Source organism: Salvelinus fontinalis, chromosome 8 (genome assembly GCF_029448725.1).
Source record: "Salvelinus fontinalis isolate EN_2023a chromosome 8, ASM2944872v1, whole genome shotgun sequence".
NCBI lineage: Eukaryota > Metazoa > Chordata > Actinopteri > Salmoniformes > Salmonidae > Salvelinus > Salvelinus fontinalis.
The window spans coordinates 28,077,993-28,099,581 of record NC_074672.1 but is presented as its reverse complement, the minus strand read 5'-3'; the positions used below and the strand labels follow the sequence as shown (position 1 = coordinate 28,099,581).

The window sequence follows — 21,589 nt, the reverse complement described above, 5'->3', positions numbered from 1 at the left end:
ATACAGAAACGGTTTGTCGAGATCGGTGTGGAACAACTTGACTGGCCTGCACATAGCCCTGATCTCAACCCCATCAAACATCTTTGGGATGAATTAGAACGCCGACTGCGAGCCAGGCCTAATCACCCAACATCAGTGCCCGACCTCACAAACGCTCTTGTGGCTGAATGGAAGCAAGTCCCCGCAACATCTCATGGAAAGCCATACCAAAAATGTGGAGGCTGTTATAGGAGCAAAGGGGGAACAACTCTATGATTTTGGAATGAGATGTTTGATGAGCAGGTGTCCACATACTTTTGTCCCAGCACAAGGTGCACTCGTGTAATGATCACACTGTTTAATCAGCTTTTTGATATGCCACATCTGTCAGGTGGACCGATTATCTTGGCAAAGGAGAAATGCTCACTAACAGGGATGTAAACAAATGTGTGCGCTAAATTTTGAGAGAAATACGCTTTCAGAGCATATGGAAAATTGCTGGGATCTTTTATTTCAGCTCATGAAACATGGGACCAACACTTTACATGTGGCGTTTATATTTTTGTTGAGTATAGTTTTGTATTCAGTGGATTTCATTTAGAAAAGCCTTTATTTTCACAACATGCAGCCATTAGTTAGCTTGTCAGTTGAGTTTTGAAGTTAGTTCTATACAACAGTGACCACTTGTTGATCATGCCTGCAATGATATTCCATTCACTCTAATCATGCTACGTTCTTACAGTAAATCGTCCATAACCTTTGAACCATATATGGTAGAGATATGAGGTTTGGACTATTGTTTTTCTCGCGGAATTTGTATAAACCTTGAATGAATGAATAATTTTATGGGTGAATACCGTATATAATGTGTGCAGAATACAACAGGTGGAATCCCTCTACAAAATTTCTGAAGGACTCAATAATCTCCAGACAGAGAGAGACTGGCGTTGGCACACACACACCCTGCAGATGAAGACAAGCGGATAAAGCCCCCATTCTACCAGCCCGGCACACACTCACACACACACCCCACTGCCCAGCAACAACCCCCCACTGCAACCCAGCTGTCAGAGTTCCGCGGCCAACACACACACTGACTGCACACACACTCACTGCACACATTATCACTATCCAGTAATGAGAGAGAGAGAGAGAGAGAGAGAGAGAGAGAGAGAGAGAGAGAGAGAGAGAGAGAGAGAGAGAGAGAGAGAGAGAGAGAGAGAGAGAGAGAGAGAGAGAGAGAGAGAGAGAGAGAGCAATACAAAGAGAGAGAGAGAGAGATAGAGAGATACACAGAGAAACAATGGTCAGGCTATGGAACCCTGACCTGTTCACCGGACGTGCTACCTGTCCCAGACCTGCTGTTTTCAACTCTCTAGAGACAGCAGAAGTGGTAGAGATACTCTCAATGATCGGCTATGAAAAGCCAACTGACAATTACTCCTGAGGTGCTGACCTGTTGCACCCTCGACAACTACTGTGATTATTATTATTTGACCATGCTGGTCAATTATGAACATTTGAACATCTTGGCCATGTTCTGTTATAATCTCCACCCGGCACAGCCAGAAGAGGACTGGCCACCCCTCATAGCCTGGTTCCTCTCTAGGTTTCTTCTTAGGTTTAGGGAGTTTTTCCTAGCCACCGTGCTTCTACACCTGCATTGCTTGCTGTTTGGGGTTTTAGACTGGGTTTCTGTACAGCACTTTGAGATATCAGCTGATCTAAGAAGGGCTATATAAATACATTTGATTTGAAACAGAGAGAGAGAGATACACAGGCAGACAGACAGACAGATCTGAAACCTAACATCACATTACTGTTGTTTGTGGAAAACTAAGCATCTTATTGCACAGGGAGTCTTACTACGGCTATGCTAATAGAATGTTATTGAAACCCTATTGCAACATTGGCCCTGGTCTCCTCACCATTCTCCAGTGATGCGTGTCTTGAGCTCAGGGAGCAGAAACTTGTGGTGGAAGCAGTAGATGGAGGAGATGTTGGAGAAGATCCCTGTTATCACCTCCTGAGGGATTCCAGCTTCTGTCAGCTTAGTGCAAAATACCTACAGACAACAGGAAAGTAATGGTAGAAATTATTAACATATTAAACACACAGAAACTTTACTTACTACATTACTATAAATGATAAAAGAAACCATGGGCTCTGTGACCTAATATTATTTTACAGAGGGATGTGTATGATGGTTAGATCTCTCGACAACACCAGGTCCAAAACGTTTCACCTTCCTGTCAGTCAACCAACCACTGGCCTGTTTGAACCTGTATTTCCATGGCAACCGGTACCACCGTGAAGAAGCAGAAGCTTGATAAAAACAGGAAGCAGCTCCGAGGTTAGCCTAATGCCTTTTGTCTGTAGTCATGTACAGTTGAAGTCAGAGGTTTACATACACTTAGGTTGGAGTCATTAAAACTTGTTATTCAACCACTCCACAAATTTCTTGTTAACAAACTATAGTTTTGGCAAGTCAGTTAGGACATCTACTTTGTGCAAGACATAAGTCATTTTTCCAAGAATTGTTTACAGACAGTTTATTTCACTGTATCACAATTCCATTGGGTCATAAGTTTACATACACTAAGTTGAATGTGCCTTTAAAAAGCTTGGAAAATTACAGAAAATGATGTCATGGCTTTAGAAGCTTCTGATAGGCTAATTAACATCATTTGAGTCAGTTGGAGGTGTACCTGTGGATGTATTTCAAGGCCTACCTTCAAACTCAGTGCCTCTTTGCTTGACATCATGGGAAAATCAAAAGAAATCAGCCAAGACCTCAGAAAAACATTGTAGACCTCCACAAGTCTGGTTCATCCTTGGGAGCAATTTCCAAACGCCTGGAGATACCATGTTCATCTGTACAAACGATAGTACGCAATTGTAAACACCATGGGACCACGAAGCCGTCATACCACTCAGGAAGGAGACGCGTTCTGTCTCCTAGAGATGAACGTACTTTGGTGCGAAAAGTGCAAATCAATCCCAGAACAACAGCAAAGGACCTTGTGAAGATGCTGGAGGAAACAGGCACAAAAGTATCTATATCCAAGGTAAAACGAGTCCTATATCGACATAACCTGAAAGGCCCCTCAGCAAGGAAGAAGCCACTGCTCCAAAACCGTCATAAAAAAGCCAGACTACTGTTTGCAACTGCATATGGGGACAAAGATCGTACTTTTTGGAGAAATGTCCTCTGGTCTGATGAAACAAAAATAGAACTGTTTGGCCATAATGACCATCGCTATGTTTGGAGGAAGAAGGGGGAGGCTTGCAAGCCAAAGAACACCATCCCACCGTGAAGCACGGGGGTGGCAGCATCATGTTGTGGGGGTGCTTTGCTGCAGGAGGAACTGGTGCACTTCACAAAATAGATGGCATCATGAGGAAAGAAAATGATGTGGATATATTGAAGCAACATCTCAAGACATCAGTCAGGAAGTTAAAGCTTGGTCGCAAATGGGTCTTCCAAATGGACAATGACCACAAGCATACTTCCAAAGTTGTGGCAAAATGGTTTAAGGACAACAAAGTCAAGGTATTGGAGTTGCCATCACAAAGCCCTGACCTCAATCCCATAGAAAATGTGTGGGAAGAACTGAAAAAGCGTGTGCGAGCAAGGAGGCCTACAAACCTGATTCAGTTACACCAGCTCTGTCAGGAGGAATCGGCCAAAATTCACCCAACTTATTGTGGAAGGCTACCCAAAACGTTTGATCCAAGTTAAACAATTTAAAGGCAAAGCTAGCAAATACTAATTGAGTGTATGCAAACTTCTGACCCACTGGGAATGTGATGAAATAAATAAAAGCTGAAATAAATAATTCTCTCTACTATTATTCTAACATTTCAAATTCTTAAGATAAAGTGGTGATCCTAGCTGACCTAAGACAGGGGATTTTTACTAGGATTAAATGTCAGGAATTGTGAAAAACTGAGTTTAAATGTATTTGGCTAAGGTGTAAGTAAACTTCCGACTTCAGCTGTACGTGACTGTCACCCTCAACAACAAATAATGGAAACGTCTCTACTATGATAGGAAGACCAGCGGTGTATCTCACAACCCATATGTGTGTGTGTACCTGGTCCAGGAGGTTGAGTCTCTTGACGTAGGCCTCCTCAGTGTGAAGGAGCTCTCTGGCGATGTTCAGTAACCTCTGGGTCTCTGAGCACTGAGAGACAGAAGAGGACACACACAGTCAGACACACCAAACCATCCTAAACCTATAGAATCCACTCAACTACACAAACCTACACTAGACCTCTATCATACACTACACATATGCCTCTGAGCCTATGACCTTTGAGAGAGAATATCAGCAATATTAACACAAAACACATTTGTGTTTAGGCCTGTTGGTGAAAGCAACGGAACTCTAACTAGTAAAAACATACAAAGAAAAAAGTGGTCTGAAATGGGGATGTTCGCTGGCACTCTTTTCATCTCAGTTATTGATTGAATGGGCCAACCTCATACTGTGTCAGCGTATGTGGTAGTCTTAAATTTTTCAATTTTTTTTATTTAGTCTAGTCTAAAGTCTTGCTCACATTTATGTCTTTTGAATAATGATTTAGTCTAGTTATTGTCAAAATGACAAAAACAGTGGTCCATTTCAGTCAACTAAATGCCCTTTCATTTTAGTCATATTTTAGTGAGAAAAAGGAAGGAACCCGCACACTGCTCTTGATAGTATCACTGCTCTTTAATAAGCTTTACGTATCAGAGCTTTGAAAATCTCTGACGTGGGCCGTGAGGCCGATATGTAAGCTTAATGAAGAGCAGTGATACTATCAAGAGCAGTGTGCAGGTTCCTTCCCTTTTCTCATTTTATTCAACTGTTACCATGCACCTGCAAAAAAACATGTGCGAGTGCCTTTTGAATTTTGAATTAGTCATATTTTAGTCACCTCACATTTTTATTGCCTCATTAACATATAGCAAAAATAAATCACTGTCTTCAATATGCACAAACATACATTGCCTTGTCCTACCAACATATTCTTCTGCATAACATCCTATTCTCTTCCCAACAGCAGAAAGATGACAAACATACTGTATATAAGAATATCTGAGAATTATCTGGCAAGAGAGAGAGAGAGAGAAGGAACGAGAGAAAAAGAGAGTGAGAGAAAAAATATAGAATGAGAGAAATAGAGAGAGAGCAGCACAATCACCAGATGTTGCCGCAAAATTTTGGCAAAGTAGTATGGGTTGCACCTCTGTCACTCGGTTGCGTCATTGCCATTGTTATCAACATTCCACAGACACCATAGCGACATTGTTGCAAAACATTATCGAACATTGCAGATAGAAATTCTATGAATAGAGCCAACGTTATTCCTTATTCAACTTGTCAGAGAGTCATGTTTGTTCTACATAGCATATTTCTATCTGATCGTTCCAAAATGTTGTGTCCAGCTGAATGCGCACCAGGTTGTTAGCTATACTGCAGCTAGCTAATGAGGTAACATGACTGAACAAGGTATAGCCTAAACAAACTGTCCGGCCCGCAAGTAGCCTAGTTTTAGAACGGCCCGCGATATGCTTCATGGATGTAAAATGCGGCCCGCCACAATGCACAATATAAATTTTAAAAACGTAGCGCAGGTATTTTGGGTCATATCTTTTGAACGGTAAGGGCTCAAATTACCTTGAGGAAAACAGGGAGACTTGGCTATGTTGGCTATAGAACTTGGCTATGAAATCTAAATGGGGAAACTGGGAGGGTTGAGCAAGACTACAATTTCAAACAGCCTTTCTAGACTCAAGGGGAAGAAAAATATAGCTAGACTGTTGCTTTACTATTAAACACTATGCTATTGTTTTTAATTTCGTAAAGCTGATTGTGGTTCTTAACCAGCGAAAAGGTAGCTAACTAGAAGGTTGGTGGTGACTGGTTAGCTATGGGGAAGCAAGAGGGTTGCCTGCACAATGTGTATAATCTGAGGAGTCGAAGCGGAGCCTGTCTGCCCACATGCATCGCTTGCTCCCAAGCAGCTCACCAGCTGATGTAGCCTGTGTGTGCCGAGTGTGGCCCATCCTTCCCACTGCTGAACAGAACTGTGCTGCGCATCTGTTCTGCTAATATCAATTGTGCTTATCACTGAAAAGCTCTCAATCTCTCCAAAAGCTCCTGTCCAGTCCATTTAGTAGTCAGATTTTAGTGACAGAGATAATCTTTTTTTTTAGGGCTAGGGGGCAGCATTTTCACTTTTGGATGAATTGGTGCCCAAATTGAACGGCCTCCTACTCTGTCCCAGATGATAATATATGCATATTATTATTACTATTGGATGGAAAACACTCTGAAGATTCTAAAACTGTTTGAATTATGTCTGTGAGTATAACAGAACTCATATGGCAGGCAAACTTCCAAACATGAAGTGAATATTCTGAAAAGGGTCGATGTGAAAGACATCGCCTATTCAAATCCCTGTAATTTATGGATCTGTTTGCACTTCATACGCCTTCCACTAGATGTCAACAGTCAGTAGAACGTGGAATGAAGCCTCTAGTGTGATGTGGGGCCGGATGGGAGCTATAAAGTCACTGGTCTGGCAGATTGCCAGTTCCTGGTCATGCACGCTAGCCATGTGTACCATTAGTTATACAGACATGAAGAAATGCTCCAGTTGGGACGTTATTGGATATATATGATAACAACATCCTGAAGATTGATTCTCTACTAAGTTTGACCAGTTTATTCGACTTGTAATATAACTTTTTGAAGTTTTCGTCCGACGTTTGCCTTCACCTGCGCCAGTGTTTGGACATGTGTACTACACATGCTAGCTAAAGTTGCTAATTTGACATAAGTAATGGACATTATCGAACAAAAAAAACGATTTATTGTGGAAATAGGATTCCTGGCATTGCATTCTGATTAAGATAATCAAAGGTAAGGGAATATTTATGATGTCATTTCGTATTTCTGTTGACTCCAACATGGCGGAGAAATGTTATTTATATTTGAGCGCCGTCTCAGATTATTGCATGGTGTGCTTTTTACAAAAGTTTTTTTTTTTTTAAATCTGACACAGCGGTTGCATTAAGAACCAATGTATCTTTAATTGAATATTTCTGAATATTTCTGTTATATGACGTGGCTCTCTGTAATTATATTTTGGAGGCATTTTTGAACATGGCGCCAATGTAAACCGAGATTTGTGGATATAAATATGCACATTATCGAACAAAACATAAATGTATTGTGTAACATGATGTCATATGAGTGTCATCTGATGAAGATGTTCAAAGGTTAGTGATTAATTGTATCTCTATTTCTGTTTTTTGTGAAAGCTATCTTTGGCTGGGAAAAATGGCTGTGTGTTTTTTGGATTTGGTGGTGATCTAACATAAATATATGTTGTGTTTTCGCTGTAAAACATTTAAAAAAATCGGACACGATGGGTAGATTAACAAGATGTTTATCTTTCATTTGTTGTATTGGACTTGTTAATGTGTGAATATTAAATATTTCAAAAAAATATTTTTTTATTTCGCGCGCTGCCTTTTCAGCGGAATGTTGGAGGTGGGGGGGTGGGGGGTTCGCTAGCGGAACGCATGTCCTAGAAAGGTTAAGTCAATTGAAAAAAAAAAAAATGTCTTTAGTTATAGTCTTTTCTGGGTCTATTTAGTCAGTTAAAGTCTCATCAATTGCCACTGGAAAATTGGTGTTTGTCGAATATTTTTGTCACTTTTTTGTTAATGAAATTAACACTGGCATGTTGCAGTAATCAGCCGTCAGTTCTGGTTTACTGAGCGCTGATTTAGTCACCAATACTGTGTTTACTAGTGGAGCTGAGATGAAATATAAACTGCTGCGGATGTGTATTCGGTTTCACTACTTCACAGGTTCTAGAACAGGGATTAACATAATGGATGAAATTACATTCCTGGACTGACAGTGACAAGGACCAGACCTCACAGAGTGAGGATGTACTATATTGTGACATTGTGTTTTGTAACAGCTGTCTGGTACACACACATTATCACACACACAACCAGGAAATAGGAGAAAACTGTGAAACATACTGTACAGACACACTATACAAACAAAAGTATGTGGACACCCATTCAAATCAGTGGATTCGGCTATTTCAGCCACACCCGTTGCTGAGAGGTCTATAAAAACACGTTGTCACATGTGCTCCCTCTCCGACCTCTAGGTCACCAGGCTGTTGATTATTGCGCACACTTGTCACGCGCATCAGCGCCTAATGACACTTACCTGGACTCCATCACCTCCCTGATTACCTTTCCTATTTATGTCACTCCCTTTGGTTCCTTCCCCAGGTGTTATTGTTTCTGTTTCAGTTTCATGTCTGTGAGTTGGTCGTGTTTTGTATTTTGTTTTGTTCATTTATTAAATGATTCACTCTCTGAACTTGCTTCCCGATTCCCAGCGCACACGTTACACACACAGCCATTCGATCTCCATAGACGAACATTGGCAGTAGAATGGCCTTACTGAAGAGCTCAGTGACTTTCAACATGGCACCGTCATAGGATGCCACCTTTCCATCAAGTTAGTACGTGAAATTTCTGACGTGCTAGAGTCAGAAATTAAGTAAGTTAAATGTAAGTGTTGTTATTGTGAAGTGGAAACGTCTAGAAGCAACAATGGCTCAGCCACGAAGTGGTAGGCCACACAAGCTCACAGAACGGGACCGCCGAGTGCTGAAGCACATACACTTAAAAATGGTCTGTCCTCGGTTGCAACACTCACTACCGAGTTCCAAACTGCCTCTGGAAGCAACGTCAGCACAATAATTGTTAATTGTTAAGCTTTATAAAATAGGTTTTCATGGCCGAACAGCCACACACAAGCCTAAGATCGGCATGGGCAATGCAAAGCATCAGCAGGAGTGGTGTAAAGCTCGTCGCCATTGGACTCTGAAGCAGTGGAAACACATTCTCTGGAGTGATGAATCACACTTCACCACGGCCGAATCTGGGTTTGGCGGATGCCAGGAGGACACTACCTGCCTGAATGCATAGTGCAACTATAAAGTGTGGTGGAGGAGGAATAATGATCTGGGGCTGTTTTTCATGGTTCGGGCTAGGCCCCTTAGTTCCAGTGAAGGGAAATCTTAACGCTACAGCATACAATGGCAATCTAGACATTTCTGTGCTTCCAAATTTGTGGCAATAGTTTGGAGAAGGCCATTTACTGTTTCAGCATGACAATGCTGCCGTGCACAAAGCGAGGTCCATACAGAAATGGTTTGTCGAGGTTGGTGTGGAAGAACTTGACTGCACTGCACAGAGCACTGACCTCAACCCCATCGAGCAACTTTGGGATGAATTGGAATGCCGACTGCGAGCCAGGCCTAAACACCCAACATCAGTGGCGGACCTCACTAATACTCTTGTGGCTGAATGGAAGCAAGTCCCTGCGGCAATGTTCCAACATCTAGTGGAAAGCCTTCCCAGAAGAGTGGAGGCTGTTATAGCAGCAAAGAGGGGACCAACACCATATTAATGCCCATGATTTTGGAATGAGATGTCCACATTCTTTTGGTCATGCAGTGTATGTTCACAAACAAGCACACACTCACATAGGCATAATAATACCCAGCAGGTAAAATATCTCATCTATTTCTGTAGCAGAGGATGCTAAAGACTGAAAGAAAGTACATTTCTTTATTTTCCTGTCGCAATGTGCATCCCCACAACCCACATCCTCTGTGACAACAGTGTCATTAAAACGCTATCAACATACCAGCTGTTAGTGTCAGAGAGTGGCACTGTCCCCTCACACCCCTCCCCACACACCTCCCGCCCCTCCACACACACATTTCCTCTTGACAGTAATGCTGACATCAAGAAACATGGAGATCCCTTGCTCATCAGGAAAAGGGTATGGGCTGTCACTACGGCGTGTGTGTTTGTGTGTCTGTGTAAGTGCGTGTGCTCACATGGGTGTGTGTTTGTGTGTCTGTGTAAGTGCGTGTGCTCACATGGGTGTGTGTTTGTGTGTCTGTGTAAGTGCGTGTGCTCACATGGGTGTGTGTTTGGGTGTGTTGGGCTGTGCCCCATCATAACAATGCTGAGGGGATAAAAGCACAGTGCTGCTAACACCCATGATAGCTGTCCTGTACTGATGACTCTCCTGTACTGATGACACCCATGATGACTGTCCTGGACTGATGACACCCATGATGACTGTCCTGTAATCTAGTTTCAGCTACCACTCACCATCTCCGCCCACCCATCTCTTTCTCACACTTGTCCTCGTTAGCTAACTTTCAGCACACTCTCTCACTCTCTTGCTGACTTGCATTCTGTCTCTATTTTTTCTATACCTCCTTTTCTCTCTTTCTATTTCTGTCTGATGTTTCTTGACCTTCCACTCATCCTTTAATTTCAATAAATAGACAATATTTTTCTGGCAAGGGGGTTCATGTATACCGGAGACCGGTAAGATGTGAAGTTCTCTGTTGGAAGTGTCATTATTACTCTCACACAGATCAACGGTGGGAAGTCAGAGGAAACAGCAGCTGAGCTGTGTGCAGGTTTCTGTCTGGTTTAGTCTGTCCTCTAGCAGCAGTCACAAGATCCTTTTACAGCCCTGGGCAGGTACTCATCTCCCTACACCCCACAGCACATCCACTTTTAAATACCGCACAGACTCTTGTGACCACCACACATACACTTGAGTCTAAAATAGTGTGTCTGTTTGTTTGTTTGGGTGTGTGTGTGTGTGCTGTGTATAGGACCACAGTTTCATTAAAAAAACACCTGAAACTGATGTAGACTTTCAGATAGTTCACCCAGACAATAATAGATGGTCAGGTTACAGTTACTGCTCTACGGACTGAGAGGACTGATAAGAATGTGTGTGTGTGTCTGACTCACCCTGTGTGTGTCTGTCTTCTCTCCTGCCTCCATCTCCCCACTGCTGACCTCATCCAGGTCACTGTCCTCGTCCTGCGTGGAGTCACGCTTGTTGTCCAGGGTTATGCAGCAGGACACGCTGGTCTCCGTCTCCGTGACGCTGTCATAGCGCTCTTCCTCGTCGATGGCGTCCTCGTTGGGGAACACCTCCCCCTCCACCGTACACGATGGGCTGTCAATCCCGCTGTCCCTGTTGGGAATCTTCCCATTTAAGTTCTGCTCCGAGGAGAGAGAGTCCGGATTGTCCTGGAGCTCATGGGAAGAGCCTCTCTCCTCCCGCTCCACATCGTCAAGGGAACCAACTCTATCGCCATGGGCGATGTCGAGGTGGTCCTCCATTGAGTCCAGAGGAATGTCCTCGTGGCCGTCGATGCGGAGTGAGGCCAGGCGTGATAGTTCTATCAGCTCTGTGACCTCATCAATCCGCTCCGAGACGATATGTGCAAGTTTGTCGGCAGGGGAGCGTTCCCCAGAGTCCTTTGCTCCTGCTGACCCTGAAGGGGAGTGTGCTGTGGGGTCAGGGGCAGAGGAGGGTGTGGTCTCAGACATGGCGTTCATACTCAGGCACAGGTGGAGCTGATTCTTCGGGGGGACGCCAAGAATCGGAATCCTGGGAAATAAAGAAGAAACGTGACTAAAAAACGAGGCACTTGTACAATGAAACCTTTCTCACATTTCAGTCTTGGTTGGACTGAAAACCTCAACTATGTATTCTGTGACAGAGGGTAAGACAGGCATTGAGTGTGTATTCTGTGACAGAGGGTAAGACAGACATTGAGTGTGTATTCTGTGACAGAGGGTAAGACAGACATTGAGTGTGTATTCTGTGACAGAGGGTAAGACAGGCATTGAGTGTGTATTCTGTGACAGAGGGTAAGACAGACATTGAGTGTGTATTCTGTGACAGAGGGTAAGACAGACATTGAGTGTGTATTCTGTGACAGAGGGTAAGACAGGCATTGAGTGTGTATTCTGTGATTGAGGGTAAGACAGACATTGAGTGTGTATTCTGTGACAGAGGGTAAGACAGACATTGAGTGTGTATTCTGTGACAGAGGGTAAGACAGGCATTGAGTGTGTATTCTGTGACAGAGGGTAAGACAGACATTGAGTGTGTATTCTGTGACAGAGGGTAAGACAGACATTGAGTGTGTATTCTGTGACAGAGGGTAAGACAGACTGAGTGTGTATTCTGTGACAGAGGGTAAGACAGACATTGAGTGTGTATTCTGTGACAGAGGGTAAGACAGACATTGAGTTTGTATTCTGTGACAGAGGGTAAGACAGACATTGAGTGTGTATTCCGTGCAAAACATTCATACTCATATAACAATACCCACATCATAAATCATCCAACTAAATATAATGATACAGGGTGAGAACACCTTGTGGATCTCCTACCCCCTGCAGTGCAGTAAAGTACCTGGACTTCTCAAACCTTTCGATGAGTAGCCCCACGTTCTGGGCTTCTCTTTGAGGCAGTGTGGCCAGGCCAGGGAGGGTCTGGCTGGGACGCGTTTTGGGCGAAGTTGGGGGAGCAGGCAGCGGCCTGGAGGGGGCCGGGGGGATCCTCTTGGGCTTCTTGTCCTGTCCGAGGGCCAGCAGGTGCGGGGGCTTAGGCGGCACTGTAGGTCCAGGTCCAGGAAGAGGGGGAATGGAGTGCGGAAGAAGGAATGAGTGAAAAAGACAGATACAGGTCAGGTCACTGGTGTGACGACAGAAACAGTCCTGTTTCAAGTGCCCCGGTGTGCGAAAGCCTCCATTTCTGTATTCCAGACACCCTTGGCTGCTGCAGCTACCTACTCACAAAACCACAGTCCAAATGCCACCGCAAAACACAACATATAAATGCTCAACTCTAAGAGTAGGTCCTGGAACACAGCACAGGAGAAGTTCTGATGCTGCTTCACAGAGCCAAGACTGCTTCCTTGTTTCAGAACAGGATGCAGTGATGTCTGCTTGTAAGCCATTGTGGTTTCAAAGTCAGATTAAAAAAAACACAAGCACACAGACAAAAAAAGTACAGGCCGAGAGCAGTCCAAAAACAGACTCTGCACAAATGGCCACCCACACTATCAGAGACTAACACGCTACTGTATAGCTAGCTACATGCTCTTAAAACATGGTTATTGCAGAATGCATTTAGAGGACACTAGGTGTTTTCTATATATTTTATGCAGGCCAGTCTTTGCTGTGTGCTTGGTATTGTATTAGGGCTGAATGAGGAAGCAGATATCTCTCTGAGTGTCTGTGGCTACAGCACAGCCTAAAGCAGGGGTTCTTAAAGTTTTTCAGCCTGGGACCCAAATGAGATATTCTGTGTTTTCCTGGGACCCAAGCATAGGAAAATATGCTACTTTACGTAAATATCGGTACATTTCATTGCCCTTATGCCTAAAAAAAATGCAATATAGACAAAAACAAATAACAATGAAATACCCATAAATATATTTTGTTTATTTTTCCCCGTTAAAAACACTCTTACATACCTGTCTAGGTTGGAACTGTTGCTGTTAAAATAAATAAATAATTTCATTCTGAACTGGAATAAACGGATTGATCACATCACAGATGTAGAACAGAACACACACACACAGGCGTTTTGATCGTGCAACCCTCAGTAACAGTACAGATGAAAAGTGATCAGGACTACTGTACATCTTACTGTACATCTTACTGTATACATTATTGTTGATAGAAAGTCTAGGTTGGAACTGTTGCTGTTAAAAGACATATGTTTTATTCTGAACTGGAATAAACTGATTGATCACATCACACAGATGTAGACCAGAAACACACACACATACACACAGTCCTAATGAGAGCTAGTTAGCTGCTTTGGCTAACGTTAGCTATTAGCTGTTAAACGTTAAACGGCCATGGGATTGTTTGAAAGTGAAACTCACATCTACTACTATGAGAGATAGTACTCCCTTATTTCTGCTTATTATCACTGAAATAACTCCCTGGGTTTACCGTCATGTTGTGCCTGGATGTTTGGTCAGGGCGTGTCATTTGATTAATTTGTTCGTTTTGAGAGACTCATTACTAAGCACTTCCACACACAAAACACATTGTGGGCGCTCCTCATTATTTCTCAAAGTTTGTATGAAAGAGACAAAAAGTCATCACAGTATTTGCGTTTCATGACCATTGAGCTCAGTCAGAACTTGTGGCTAGCATGAGTCCATTTCATGACAGCGGTGATGAATAACAAGCAGTGTTGCAAACTCCTCAGTAAGGAAAGCAGCTATTGGCTGTCCTAAAAGTCGCTAGAAGTCGCTAAATGATGTCATCACCTAATTTGCATAATTGGCCATGTACATGTAATTGTGATGGACGCTGTAGGAGAGAGGAATAACGTTGTGGGAAGAACAAAAAGTGAGTAAAAAAACACCCTAAATATGTTTAGAACTACAAATGAGCAAGCTACAGAGAGTGGCACACACAGCAAATAAGAACCAGATATTTGAGGCCATACTCCTCCTTCAGCACTTTATGGACCCCGTTGTTAATCCCCGTCATAATAGAAGCATTGTCAGTCTCTATCCCCAGGAGTTTCTCTTTTTTAAGACAACACTTCTTGAGGAAAGCCACAACAGCACGGGCTATAGATCTCCTCCCTCCAACTCAACAAGCCCCAGAAATGTTGATACAATTGTCTGCTTGGTGTAACTAAAGTACCTTATCACAACCCCCAGGTACTTAGAAACACTTACATTCGTGGACTCATCAAGGAGGAGGCTGAAACGCTGGTCACCCACATCTGCGACCAACTTTTTAAGAAAGTATGGCGCTTGAACACCATTAATCATTTCTGTGCACTTTGTCCTGTACATTTTGAAGTGGGTAGAAGCAGTGGAGTCTGAGAAAGCAGCTTTACATGCTTCTCCAATGTGATCACATGCCAATTTTTTTAACCATAAATGGCAGCTTGTTTTGTGTGGAACTGTTATAAGGCTTTGCCTTTTGAGTATGTTCTTGAGTTGTCATGTATTTTTTTACATCACTAAGTTTGGCGTAGAAATCAGCCTTACAATACAGGCAGTATGCCCATGTATCATCTCCAATAAATGGCTTCAACCAGCCTTTGAATTCAGGGTTTGATTCCCACTCCTTTCTGTATTTTGGAGTGTACAGTTTAGACTGAGACATGATGAGCTAGCCAGCTAGATGTTTAGCTTATGTCACAGAGAGGCACACACACAGTGGACAAGGTGAGTAAGTGACTGAGGCTGTGTGAGTCAAATGCAGTGATTTATTTTAGACAAAGAACATTTTACATTTACATCCCGCCCTGAATGTAAGCCAGAGCGGGATCAGCCAGCGGCGGCTTCCCGCATGTGTGGTTCATTTGCAGTCTGGACACGGAGGGGTGAACATCTCCTGCTCTGACTGCAGCTGGGAGAGACTGCTACGCGAGGCCTCGGCCCCCTGTGAGTGCTTTGGGATGGGGGTGGGGCCAACGGCGGCACCCGCTGCTCGTTGAGGAGAGTAAGAACGATATGTGCTTTCAAGTCAGTCTCCAAAAGTCTCCAATAACACCAGAAAAGGTCGCTAGATTTGTCGCTCGTCGCTTTTTTTTGAAAATGTGTAGCTAGAGGGGTCTGAATACTCGCTAAATATAGCGACAAAGTCGCTAAGTTGGCAACACTGATAACAAGTCAGTGGCTTGAACCACAGCGCTGCAGCGTGTGGGTCTCGGAGTGATCTTCAAGAAAACTGCAGAAAAAAGATCCGGTAAACCACGAAGCACACGGGCATCTCCTTCTCCCACTCGCTCGTGCGCAGCTGCCAAACTAGAGCAGAGACCGCTGCTAAGCACAGAGCGCACTGAACGAGAGCGCAGTTGCACTTGGCCAAATCAATTCCAGTAATTAATGAAATAATTATACATTAACAGGTCCGCGACCCCCATACGCGACCCCCATAAGAAACCCTGGCCTAAAGTAATGCCTCAACAGGCAGATAGCATGAAGCTATAGTTGGACTAACAACAGTCTTTGATCTGAACCATTGATCTCTTTTCTGACTGATGTGTTTGTGGGATAAATATGTGGGTGAAGGCTGACCTGACCAAATAAAACTCTGGGGTCTGGGTCATAGTCATTGCCTAAGAAACCCAGGCTAATAACACAATGCTGGATATTGTACCAACATGATAATGACATTATTGTAATAAACAACTAGTTATAATGCTAAATGACAAATAAACCAACACTGTACCTTGAGGTTTCTGAGAGGTGGGTGTGGCGGTGGGCTGGGGGTGGGGCTTGACTGCAGGCCAGCCGTGACATGGTCTGGGAGGGGGTGGGGCTTTCTTTCCCAGCCGTGGGGAACACAGGAAGTCCACCGATCCACACTGGTACTGTAGAGAGGAGGGAGAGAGGTCTGAGGGAGAGAGAAGGAGATGATATATTAGGTTGACTGGTGAGTACATAACTTCTGTTCACAGAACACGCAGGAATGCAACCTGTTCTGAAGGAACACAGTATTAGTTTGAGAACACCAAGAAAGGGACATAGGTGAGCCAAAAAACCCAGCAGCTTCAGCTCAATACAGCCCCAGTTTCAGTCCAAGGAAACCTGAATGATGCAGTCCTATACAGCCTCAGTTTCAGTCCCAGGACACCTGAACGAAGCCGCCCTACACAGTCCCAGTTTCAGTCCAAGGACACCAGAACAATGTAACCCTATACAGGCCCAGATTCAGTCCGAGGACACCAGAACGATGCAGCCCTATACAGGCCCAGTTTCAGTCCAAGAACACCTGAACGATGCAGCCCTATACAGGCCCAGTTTCAGTCCAAGGACACCTGAACGAAGCAGCCCTATACAGGCTCAGTTTCAGTCCAAGACACCTGAACGATGCAGGCCCAGTTTCAGTCCAAGAACACCTGAACGATGCAGCCCTATTGCAGCACTATACAGGCCCAGTTTCAGTCCAAGGACACCAGAACGATGCAGCCCTATACAGGCCCAGTTTCAGTCCAAGGACACCTGAACGATGCAGCCCTATTGCAGCACTATACAGTCCCAATTTCAGTCCAAGGACACCTGAACGATGCAGGCCCAGTTTCAGTCCAAGGACACCTGAACGATGCAGCCCTATTGCAGCACTATACAGTCCCAGTTTCAGTCCATGGACACCTGAACGATGCAGATCCATACAGGCCTAGCTGCATTACACTTGAGTGGTGCAGTGTGGTGTGTAACTGTAACTGTAGGAGGTGAACAAACGGCCATGCTGCAGGGAGCAAGAAGAACTAGAGAGGAAGCATAAAGGGAGCAGAGAGGGAACAGACAGGCCCAGCATCGATCCTGACACCAGGCCAGAGGAGAGAGAGAAGAGGCTTCCGCCTCAATGAGTCTACAGAGAGCTCTCTGATAGGCCTGCCTATAAATAATACATGTCTACATCCTGATCCTCCATCCTTTTGACTGGCTGGGAGCGATAATGGCCTGTGTGTGTGTGTCTCCCACTTTCTCTCTGTATGTCTGTGATATCAGGCTGTGTGTTTAAGAAATCCACTCAACAGAACTACAAACAGATGCACTGTGGGACAATGAGTCCTTTAGCAGCTAGCTAGTTACATCAGGGAGATGCCTATAGGGGCTTTTTGGAATCCAGTCAAGTGAATTGAAGTGTGGCCGTTTTAATGAGTGCTGTTTTGTGCAATATGTTGGTATGTTTACATAATGTATTGTTTGTGTTGAGAGTGGGGGAAGTATGTGTTTACTGTGTATATGCGTGTGCTTGTGTATCCCTATGCCTGTGTGTGTGTGTACTTATGTACGACTGGGCCTGTGTGTGTGTGTGTGTGTGTGTGTGTGTGTGTGTGTGTGTGTGTGTGTGTGTGTGTGTGTGTGTGTGTGTGTGTGTGTGTGTGTGTGTGTGTGTGTGTGTGTGTGTGTGTGTGTGTGTGTGTGTGTGTGTGTGTGCCTCTGTGTTTGTGTCTAAGTACCGCTGTCTTTGTTCCTAGTGCCCTCATCACAGCCTGTGTTTAGCCTTGCTGTGTGCTATCCACGATAACCCTGTCAGTACATTATGATAATCTATATAAAGTACCATCCATAACGGCTCCTCTCTGCTCTCTTTCCTGCAGTCCTAAGGACGGTATCTATTCACTCCACACGCATCGCCAAAGGATTACTTTAGAGATGGTAGTGAGACCCCTGAGGAGCTTTTCCATGTCTGATTTGGTGTTGTCCAGCTCAGCTCCAGCCTGCAGTGAAGGCAGTGAAGGCAGGCAGAGCTATGTCAGTCTGTAATGAGTCCTGCTTCGCTGTCTGCCTTCATGAGGTCCTGCTGCAGGCTGGCTTTCCCACCATATGATGTCTACAAGGCTTTTACCAAACCAAGTAGGGAGGGAGGGAAGAGAGAGTGAGAGAGGGAGAGGGAGAGAGAGAGAGAGGGAGAAGGTGAGGAGAGAGAGAGAGAGGGGGGGAGAAGGTGAGGAGAGAGAGAGAGAGCTTCAGTTTGCATACAACTGTGGAAAACAAAGCTTTTCACTTAAGCCATAAACAGTAACTGTAATACACACAGCTACTGGGTCAATAGATGTACAGTAGCAAATCATAAAATAGTGCCCAGTTCCCGCTCTCACTTTCACTACCGCTACAACAGAAATCCTTTTGCTAAACAGCAGACTGTATAGTATTGACTATACAGTACAAACAGCATCCCACATTATCATATAGAGGAAAGCCATTCACCAAAGAGAACTGATGACTTTGTAAAACTTAATCTAGGATCAGCTTTTCCTGCCCCCAATCCTAACCGTAACCCTTAATAAGGTGATGAAATCAGATCTGACCCTGCATCAGTGGTTTGGGGCAACATCTATCTACTCTGAAGTCCTTCAGCCAAACTACTGACCAATGAGAAACACTCTGACCCTAGACACAGGTCTTGGGAAAAACAAACAGTCTGTATCAGTAACGAGACCTACGGTGTCATAAGGGTCTGGTCTATTGAAACTCCGTAGTCATGGTTACCTGAGAGAGAGTGAAACTTGGCCCGCAGATCAAACGTCCTAACAGTAAACAGGAACTTGACGACACAGAGGAATCACTTCCACTGAACACTCTCTACACAACTCTACACAACACTTATAACTCTACACAACACTTATAACTCTACACAACACCTATAACTCTACACAACACTTATAACTCTACACAACACCTATAACTCTACACAACACTTATAACTCTACACAACACTTATAACTCTACACAACACCTATAACTCTACACAACACCTATAACTCTACACAACACTTATAACTCTACACAACAGTTATAACTCTACACAACACTTATAACTCTACACAACAGTTATAACTCTACACAACACTTATAACTCTACACAACAGTTATAACTCTACACAACACCTATAACTCTACACAACACCTATAACTCTACACAACACTTATAACTCTACACAACAGTTATAACTCTACACAACACTTATAACTCTACACAACACTTATAACTCTACACAACAGTTATAACTCTACACAACACTTATAACTCTACACAACACTCACAACACTTATAACTCTACACAACACTTATAACTCTACACAACACTTATAACTCTACACAACACACACAACTCTACACAATACTCACAACTCTACACAACACTTATAACTCTTTACAACACTTATAACTCTACACAACACTTATAACTCTATACAACACTTATAACTCTACACAACACTTATAACTCTACACAACACTTATAACTCTACACAACACTTATAACTCTACACAACACCTATAACTCTACACAACACTTATAACTCTACACAACACTTATAACTCTATACAACACTTATAACTCTACACAACACTTATAACTCTACACAACACTATACAACACTTATAACTCTATACAACACTTATAACTCTACACAACACTTATAACTCTACACAACACTATACAACACTTATAACTCTATAAAACACTTATAACTCTACACAACACCTATAACTCTACACAACACTTATAACTCTACACAACACTTATAACTCTACACAACACTCCCAACTCTACTAAACACTCCCAACTCTACTCAACACTTATAACTCTACAAAACACTCACAACTCTACTCAAAACTCCTCACAACTCTACACGACACTCACAACTCTTCTACATGTCTGTTACAATACTGAAAGTTCAAATGATTCCAAAGGTCTTCGAGACCAAAAAGTAATTGCGTTTGAACATTTGCCAAAGTAAAGAAAAGCAGGAGAGCAAAACAACGACCTAAACCTGATAAACAGACAGACTGGGCTTATTTGGGGAATTTAACACACAACAAAAGACAAGAACAAGAAGGAAAAAGCTACCTTGTCATTCAATGTTCCCCCTTTCCTCAGACGCCAAAAATCCAGTTGAAACCATTCAGCTCTCCGTGCCAGCTCCTTGCACACACACACACCCTGGAGCTCAGTAAAGTTCAGTCCTGCATAACACACACCTGTTGTCAGGTGTACTGTGTGCCCTAGTCTAACTGCACCTGCCAAACCTGCTCTACACACCTGCCCCCAGGCCCAGCTGATGTGTGTGTGTATATGTATTGTTATGGCAACAGGAGGTCAACAGATTCCCTGATTATCTCTGTCTGTGAAACAGTACAGGGCAGGAACCAAGATGAAACGCCACAGACTGTATGGACACTATAGGCTATGTCTCTGACACCTTACACATTCCGTCAGGTCCTGTTCAGCGGCAGAGTGGTAAAGTTATGTGAGCATATGCACGCACGCAGGAAAATGACAAACCAGAACAGAGTAAACAACTACAGGACAAACAGGAGCTAAACAATGTTCGACACAAACCAAGTCATCAAATGAATTTGCTTTCAGATGGAGAGATGAGATTAACATTCTGTCATTATGAGAATCAATCTAAGAGCATTTTAATAAACACACACAAGAGAATAGAAAAGTGGATTCATTCATTTCCTCTTCTGAGCTCCAATCACGATGAGGGACAGATCGTTGGAACAGTTTGTTTCCCAGCTTAACCATCACCATGGTGCTCTGGGGAGCTGGGGGTTGCCAGGGTGACGTGACTCAGAAGACCACTTCATCAACGACCATACCCCATCCTTATGGACACGCCAAGAATTGTGTCTCCTAGGCGACCCGTTGACTCACCTGCCCGTTGCTTGAGAGTGGAGATGATGATGTCATGGTCACTATCCAGTCAGAAGAAAACAGGTCAGAATGAGAAGGACTCACAGAACAGCACTCGAGAGGACAGCGTTACTGTTAGCTCTAAGGCTGAGGTATGGTAGTGCAAGTGTATATACACTGAAAGTGTATATACACTTATACACTGAAATATTCTGACACTGAGAAAGGGGATATGGAAGCATAACGGTAGTGTAGGTGTGTGTGTGTCTGTGTATGTACATTTGTGTGTGTGTGTGTGTGTGTACATTTGTGTGTGTGTGTGTGTGTGTGTGTGTGTGTGTGTGTGTGTGTGTGTGTGTGTGTGTGTGTGTGTGTGTGTGTGTGTGTGTGTGTGTCTGTGTATGTACATTCGTGTGTGTGTGTCTGTGTATGTACATCCGTGTGTGTGTGTCTGTGTATGTACATTCGTGTGTGTGTGTCTGTGTATGTACATCCGTGTGTGTGTGTCTGTGTATGTACAGTTGTGTGTGTGTGTCTGTATA

The 21,589-nt window shown here is 43.6% G+C and overlaps 1 protein-coding gene across 2 annotated transcripts in view; it reads right to left on the bottom strand.

Moving 5' to 3' along the window:
- LOC129861015 (FYVE, RhoGEF and PH domain-containing protein 3-like) overlaps window positions 1-21,589 on the bottom strand; it is a 131,811-nt gene that overhangs the window by 24,229 nt on the left and 85,993 nt on the right. The window contains exons 2-6 of one of the 2 annotated variants that reach the window (XM_055932024.1): window positions 16,121-16,285; window positions 12,333-12,519; window positions 10,856-11,504; window positions 4,077-4,166; window positions 1,908-2,044 (exon numbers count right to left, since the gene is read on the bottom strand). In XM_055932024.1, coding sequence (XP_055787999.1) covers window positions 1,908-2,044; window positions 4,077-4,166; window positions 10,856-11,504; window positions 12,333-12,519; window positions 16,121-16,285 — 1,228 coding nt within the window. Of the gene's footprint in view, window positions 1-1,907; window positions 2,045-4,076; window positions 4,167-10,855; window positions 11,505-12,317; window positions 12,520-16,120; window positions 16,286-21,589 lie in introns of both variants that reach the window. The other variant, XM_055932023.1, reaches the window with a different exon arrangement.